The sequence below is a fragment of the Mesoplodon mirus genome, assembly GCF_964341445.2.
Source record: "Mesoplodon mirus genome assembly, chromosome: 5".
Classification (NCBI taxonomy): Eukaryota; Metazoa; Chordata; class Mammalia; order Artiodactyla; family Ziphiidae; genus Mesoplodon; species Mesoplodon mirus.
The window spans coordinates 42,215,496-42,223,107 of record NC_138980.1 but is presented as its reverse complement, the minus strand read 5'-3'; the positions used below and the strand labels follow the sequence as shown (position 1 = coordinate 42,223,107).

The following is a 7,612-nucleotide window of genomic DNA, read 5'->3' as shown; positions in this document are numbered from 1 at the left end:
TTGGAGGTCTATCTTGCTCGGTCTACATGACCGTGTGTGACTGTGGCTCCCTTTGGCCAAGGACATGTGGGAACTTCTACTGGAGGCTCCCCCAGGTCTGTCTATGGGCCAGTCCTTGGTGGATCTGTGGGCCCAAGAGTCCAGACGAGGGTTCATCCGAGGGAAAACCACCGTGCCTGGATCCGTTCTTGTTCTAACCCCAGTCCCCAGAAAAGGTCCAAGTGCCGGGGCGGGGCTCAAAGATGACGCTTCATGTGCAAGGCCAGATGATCCGAGCGTGAAAAAGCACGCGAACAGAGCTGGCAGCGGAAGGGACGCTGACCGGTGTGCTTTCGGTAGTGACGGGTCAGCTCGTCGGAGCGCGCGAACCTCCAGCCACAGCCATCCCACGTGCAGGCGTATGGCTTCTCCCCTGGGGGGACGAGGAAGCCTTGAGAGCCACTGTCCCCCACACCTGGTCCCAGAGTCCTCCCTCCTAGCCTTGGCCAGGACTAGGGTGAGGCAAGTGAGGAGCCTAGGTTGTGAAATTTAAGGAGGCACTCACTCTCGGGGAGGGTCTGAATCTGTACCCAGGACCGGCCTCTGCTACCCCGACCCTTCTTCTTCTGTTCCTGCTGGCGCCAGGCCCCTTTTCATTTCCTGGTCACAAGTCGTGCCCTCTATACTACTAACCCTACTTCCTGTGCCCGGTACCCTGCCCCTGCGTCCTAACACTGCCACAATCTTCGTCCTTTGGTACTGCCCCTATGTCCCAGCCCCTCCTTTGCACCAGGGGACCCTCAAGCTGCTGCCCAGTCCTGTCCCTGGCCTTGGCCCTTGAGCCCCAAAATCCACCTGGTGTTCCAGGCCCTGTCCCCAGTGATTATACTCTTCCCCCTGCTAGACGTGGCCCTTCCTCCCTGTGTTCCTGGACAGGTCTGTACACGTGGCCCCATCCTCTGAGCGGACCACTATGCATAGGCCTCATTCCTCCTCCTCCCCGCCTCTGTTCCACGTCCCCTCCCCCGTCTTTGGCTCCTTGGGACCCGGCTTCTCCTCCTACGCCTACCCTCTTGTATTTCCCAGCCATTTCCCTTTGCTCTCCAGGACCTGCCTCTGCGTCCGGGCCACTGAAACTAACTCTCCTGAGCTCCAGCACGCCCCCTACAGTCTAACCAAGCAACCCACTCTTTATACTCCTGGCTACCACCCCAGAACACCTAACTCCGCTCCCGCTTGCCCCAAAACTGAACCCTGGGTCTTTGGCCCCGCCCTTGATATTTCGAGCTGTCCTCTCCCCGCAGTCCATCCTCTAACCCCGGCCCCTACACAGCTTGCCTCGCTTTCTGCTCTTCGGCCCGTCCCTGACCCAGGTCTTAGCCCTCGGTTCCTTGAAATGCTTCCCAGGTTTTCCATGTCCTCTCTCCGTCCCCACATGCCTTCCGCACTACTTCCCATCCGGCTCCTGATGTTCCAGACTCGTCCCCAGCTCCTTCTGCTCAGCCTTTTGCTCCGAGACTTTGCGTGAGCCCCGCCCCTTGCTCCTGGTTTCCAGCTCTTCTGCAGCTCTTGGCTCCCAAGGTCCCACCCAGCCCCGCCCCTGCACCGGGTCCTGCCCCCTCACCTGTGTGCGTGCGTAGATGCGCCTTCAGGTGAGAGCTCTTGGTGTAGCTCTTGCCGCAACCCGGGTGCGTGCACGTGTGCGCAGCCTGCCTCTTGCGCGCCCACGATCGCCTGCTGCGCTTGGATGGCGCGGCCTCCGCGGTCCCTCCTGGGTCTCCTGTGGTCCCCCCGAGTCCTGCACCCGTCGTCCCGGGCCCTAGACAACTCAGGAAGGAGTGGGGCGTGGCGGGACCGGGCGCCGGAGCCTGGAGCCCGCGGAAGAGCTGGAAGTGCCCTTGGTACTGCGGCATCGGGTACAGCGCAGGGTACCCGGACAGCAGCCCGTAGGGGGCTCCCGGCGCTGCAGGCACTGAAAGCCCCGTCCGGGGGAAATAGCTGCCGGAGGAACCCGCACCCGGTCCCGGGTACATCGGCTGCAGCGGCAGCGCCTTGGGCTCGGGGGCTGGAATCAGGGCTGGGCCCACGAAGGCATCGGGAGCCGGGGTTCGTGGGGCCGGGCGCGCCCAGCCCGGGTGCTCCTCGGGACCCAAGAGCCCAGCCACCAGCCCCGGGCCGCCCGCGTACGCGCCCAGAGTCTCGGGCGGCAGTGGATATTGCACCCCGGAACCTTCGCCAGGCGCCAGAGCGCAATTCTGGGGGACGCAGGTCTGGGGCGCGCTGCCTGGCTCTGGGCACGGAAAGTTGGTGAGGAGGAGATCCAGGTCCCAGGAGGTAGCCGCGTCCCTCTCATCGTCTTCGTCCTCCCCAGGCGTGTCCTCCAACTCAGGCCTCACGTGAAGGGGTGGCCCTGTGGGGTCGGGGGGGCCTGGACCCAAGTCCTGCACCTCTTCAGAGCGCCACCACTGTGGGAGGGAGCCGGTAGCACGAAGCTTCAGTGGATACCAGGGTATCCTGCCCGGAGACGGTGGGGGCCGGATGCCCTGATGGGGGCAGACTGGCTAGAGGCTCAATAAAGGGGTCTTGTTTGCTTGTCTGTCATGTCAGTCTGTCCCTCACATTGTCCTTCCCCCCCTCCCCCCACCACCTCAGCTCCAGAGACAGAGGCCTATCGGTCAGGCTGGAGACAGGAGATAAGGCTTACATTATCTGGAGCCACACTCAGGCAAGGGGGAAGGGGTGGCAGAGCCAAGGATGGAAGAACGGGGGAGGCTCAGCCTTGCCTCAGTTTCCCCCAAGAATCTTCCTCTTCTTCCCTGTCCCCCAACAAGATTAATTCCAAGATTAATTCCTGAATGTCCCCTAGACACATCTGCCATTTCCCTCTGATATCTGGGGGTGTCTCACTGAGCCTAGATCCCTGAGTTGTTCGGTTCCCAGCCTCAGTTTTCTATGACAGAAATAGGCCCTTAGACCAAGTTCAGACCCCTGGCCTGCACTGAGGACACCCAGTGCTGACCAGGTCTCTGAATTCCAAGGCAAGATTCAGACCTGATCCCCCAGCTCTGTGGCCTGGGCCCGGAACCCCTGGCAGCCCATCTAGACCCCACTGGCCCCACCTTGAGGAAGTCTTCCTGTGTGTCCAAGAAGGGGCCCAGGGTGGTCAGCGTGCTGATGGAGGGCAAGGCGGTCTCCGCTGCAGCCATGGCTGGCTGGTGCCCACCCTGGGGCTCAGGCCTCCTCTCCTTTGGCGGCCTCGTGGGCTCTGAGGCTCTGATGGCCCGTTGGAGGGCTCCTCTCTGCCCTCAGCTGATTGGCTGCAGCCCCTGATAAGGGGCAGGCAAAGGCGGGGATCACCGTTTCTGGGGGAACAGACTTCGCCTAGGCCTGTTTGGGGCTGAGCCTTAAAGACTGATCCTGTATCCAAAGCCAATCAGATGTTCAGGGGCTGGGGGTTCAGGGGCTGGGGGTTCAGGGGCTGGGGGTTCAGGGGTTGGGCAAAGTGAGGCAGTGGGTTCCCAAAGAAGGAGAACCTTGGAGCCTGTTCTCAGTTACCTTCCTGGAGAAGGGGTGACAGGCAGAATGGGGATTCTGCGAAGGAGCTTCAAGACCCCCTTGTCCCTGACCAGGACCTTGCAGCTCTCCCCTTCCCCATAAACAGCAGCAACCGTGCTGATGGCGGGACTTGGCATGAACTCCCTGCCAAGCCAAGCATTATCAGACTCCCCAGATGTTGGAGGCTGCTATCAGGTAGGGGCCCAGAACAGCCAAGGCTCTGTCCCTGGTGAGTGGGAGGGCTGGGGACTGGGGATTAACTTGGTTTTAAATTTCCTGGGTAGTGAGCTCCCAGGTCTGAGCCCAGTGGCAGGAGAGGCCCCTGCCAATCAGCCGTCACTGTCTACCATGGACACCCCCCCCAACCCAGGGGGCGTTGTAGGGAGTGTAGTTGCATGGAGGCTGAGGCTGGTGCAACTAGAGCTGCTCCAGCGTGATGGGGGCTGGGAAGGAGGAGGGGACTCCCTCTCCTGCGTGGCATGGGAAAGTTGGATCGGGCCATAGGAAATACCTGACCTGCAGGAGACCTGGCTGCTTCTTGATTTCTACCCCACATGGAGGAGGGAATCTGAGGTTCTGAACCAGAGACTGTGGTGCCAAGGGAGTCCAGGTGGGTGACACAGACACACATTACAGACACAGAGTTCATAGTCACACACGCACACACTCACTATGCAATTACATAATGACACAAATCCCCTGGTCCCTAAGTCACAGACCCCATATAGTCCCTGCACAAATACTTGTGTGTCTGTGTGTCACATAGACCATGCACAGACATACAATTCTCAGGCACAAAAACAACCATCCACTACGTTGGTTACATGATGTTATAGTCACACAATCCCTCAGACATAGAATTCATTATCAGGTGCTGACAATCATACACAGTTACCCAAATCACACACAGTCACACACATGATTTAGTCACAACCAAACGGACACATGGAGAATCCTGGATATATCGTCACAGAACTATAGAAGATGCAGTCACACAATCCCATCAAACACAGACGAAGCCTGAGACACAAAGGTGTAAAACACATCCACACAACCATTCATAAACACACTTTTTAAAAAAAACTTTATTTATTTATTTATTTATTTATTTATTTATTTATTTATTTATTTTTGCTGTGTTGGGTCTTCGTTTCTGTGCGAGGGCTTTCTCTAGTTGCGGCGTGCGGGGGCCACTCTTCATCGCGGTGCGCGGGCCTCTCACTATCGCAGCCTCTCTTGTTGCGGAGCACAGCCTCCGGACGTTCAGGCTCAGTAGTTGTGGCTCACGGGCCTAGTTGCTCTGCGGCATGTGGGACTTTCCCAGACCAGGGCTCGAACCCGTGTCCCCTGCATTGGCAGGCAGATTCTCAACCGCTCCACCACCAGGGAAGCCCCATAAACACACTTTTGATGTAGTCAGGGACACAGTTATACATCAGGCACAGACATGATCACACACTACAACCTTACATAGTCACAGCCACCTGTCTTTGATACTGTATATAATTATTTAGTCACACAACTGAGCTACTAATGCACAACCACAGGGGGCGCACCCAAACACAACCACACTAACATGAAACCAGACACCCTGATAGTGAAAGGCATACAACCTCACCCAGATGGAGGCACATCACCAGAGTTGGTGCACCATAAATGCATCACACAGAAAGACAAAAAATTATCATGTGCAACAAGGGTGGGGGGATCAAAAAAAGTAATGTAAAAATCAGCTCGACAAACCTACTAGGACGGCTATTAACAACAACAAAAAAGGAAAATAACAGGTGTTGGTGAGGATGCAGAGAAATTGGCACCATCGTACACTGCTGGTGGGAATGAAAAGTGGTGCAGCTACTGTGGAAAACCGTTTGATGATTCTTCAATAAGTTAAACATAGAGTTACCATATGACCCAGCAATTTCACTCCTAGGTATATACCTAAGGAAACTGAAAACATGTACCGGATCAAGTATGTGTACACTAATGTTCACGGTAGCATTAGTTTCAGTCGCCAAAAGGTGGAAGCAACCCAAATGTCCATTAACAGATGGATAAACAAAATGTGGTCCATCTATACAAAGGAATATTATTCAGCTATAAAAAGTAATGAAGTTCTAATACATGTCACAATATGGATGAACCTCAAAAACCTCAAAAACATGCTATGTAAAAGAATCCAGTTACAAAATGTCACATATTATATGATTCCACTTATATGAAATATCCAGAATAGGCAAATCCACAGAGACAGAAAGACTAGTGGTTGCCAGGGGCTGGGGGGGGAGGAGGAAATGGGGAGTGACTGCTTAATGGGTATAAGGTCTCCTTTCAGGGGTGATGGAAGTGTTCTGGAACTAGATAGAGGTGGTGGTTGCACAACATTGTGAATATACTAAAAGCCACTGCACTGTACACTTTAAATGGTTCATTTTAGGGAATTTCCTGGTGGTCCAGTGGTTAGGACTCGGCACTTTCACTGCTGTGGCTGGGGTTCAGTCCCTGGTCGAGGAACCAAGATCCTGCAAGCCACACAGCACAGCCAAAAAAAAAGAGTTCATTTTATGTTATGTGAATTTCACTTCCATCAAACAAAATGGTTGAAATTAGAGTGGTTTCCTGGAGAAGAAAGCAGAGTGTCTCTTGGGGAGACATCTCCTTGATTTAGGATAAAGCACTAACAGGCATGTTTGGCTCTGAAAGGTGAGGCAAGAGGTTGAGGGTCGGGGAGTGGGGTGGGCATCTGGTTGGGAGATAAGGCCTCTGGGAGCAGGTAGCCAGTACGGATGACAGACGGCCCTGGGTGGCAAGGCCTGAGCCTCAATTTGGGTTTCCTAATGTGTATGCTGTCATCACCCTCTACGCCCCCCTACAGAGAACTCCAATATCCACAACAACTCCAGGGCAGGGAGCTTTGGTGAAAGGAAGGGATGGAAGGAGGGAGGCCATTGTTTCCTGGCAGAGGGAGATGTCCAGAAGAATAAGAGTTATGCAGAATCCCAGACAATTCAGGGTGGTGATGGACTCCCTACTGAGTGAAGAGGAGGGTTCAAATCATTTTATTTGGATATTAAGGGCAAGAAGGGCCCAGAAAGTGGAAGAGTCTGGACACACCCAGGCCCCAGGCACTTGGGGATATGTAGGCTAGTGACCACCTTCAGACACAGTCTCACAGTTATTCCCATCATACTCAGTCAGAGACAATGTGTGAGACAGAGCATTCTACACACACAACTACCCAGACTGTCTATGTGGGAAGAGGCGTTCCTGGGTGAGCAGGGAGGGGTCTGTCCTGGGAAGCAGGAGGCCCGGATCCCAGTCCTGGTCCCTGCTCTGCACCTGGTCCATTGTGACCTTGAGCAAGACCAATCTGCTTTCTGAGCCTTACTTTCCCCAACTGGGAAATGGACAGGGTCATGGTAGATGAGTGACTTTCAGATACAGAGATGGTCAAGCATGATGCATCCAGATTCGAAAGCACACGACACAAGTGCTCATAAAAGTGATCTAGGTGAACATAGCCATTCACTCAGCTATATACTCAAGCTCACAACCACACACACAACACATAGACACATATAGTTATATACAATCGCCCAGACATACACAAAAATATCTAGTCATATTCTCACAAAGATAACAGCCACATCTACAGAGAAAGCCATCAAAACAGAGTCATGGGGCTTCTCTGGTGGCTCAGTGGTTAAGAATCTGCCTGCCAATGCAGGGGACACGGCTTTGAGCCCTGGTCTGGGAAGATCCCACATGTTGCGGAGCAACTAAGCCCGTGCGCCACAACTACTGAGCCTATGCTCTAGAGCCCGTGAGCCACAACTACTGAGCCTGCGTGCCACAACTACCGAAGCCCACGCGCCTAGAGCCTGCGCTCTGCAACAAGAGAAGCCACCGCAATGAGAGAACCGCGCATCACAAAGAAGAGTAGCTCCCGCTCGCCGCAACTAGAGAAAAGCCCTCACGCAGCAATGAAGACCCAACACAGCCAAAAATAAATAAATAAATAAATAAAATTAAATTAAAAATTACAAAAAATCAGTAGCCCTGAAAAAATTATTAAAAA

The 7,612-nt window shown here is 54.3% G+C and overlaps 1 protein-coding gene across 1 annotated transcript; it reads right to left on the bottom strand.

Moving 5' to 3' along the window:
- Window positions 1-236: 236 nt before the first annotated feature.
- KLF1 (KLF transcription factor 1) lies at window positions 237-3,299 on the bottom strand (the record flags this gene model as incomplete). The annotated part of the gene is made up of 3 exons (XM_082621991.1): window positions 3,099-3,299; window positions 1,604-2,444; window positions 237-412 (listed from the first exon to the last, which is right to left on the bottom strand). The coding sequence occupies exons 1-3, from the start codon at window positions 3,183-3,185 to the stop codon at window positions 237-239; spliced, it is 1,104 nt and encodes a 367-aa protein (XP_082478117.1). The 5' UTR covers window positions 3,186-3,299.
- Window positions 3,300-7,612: the final 4,313 nt, after the last annotated feature.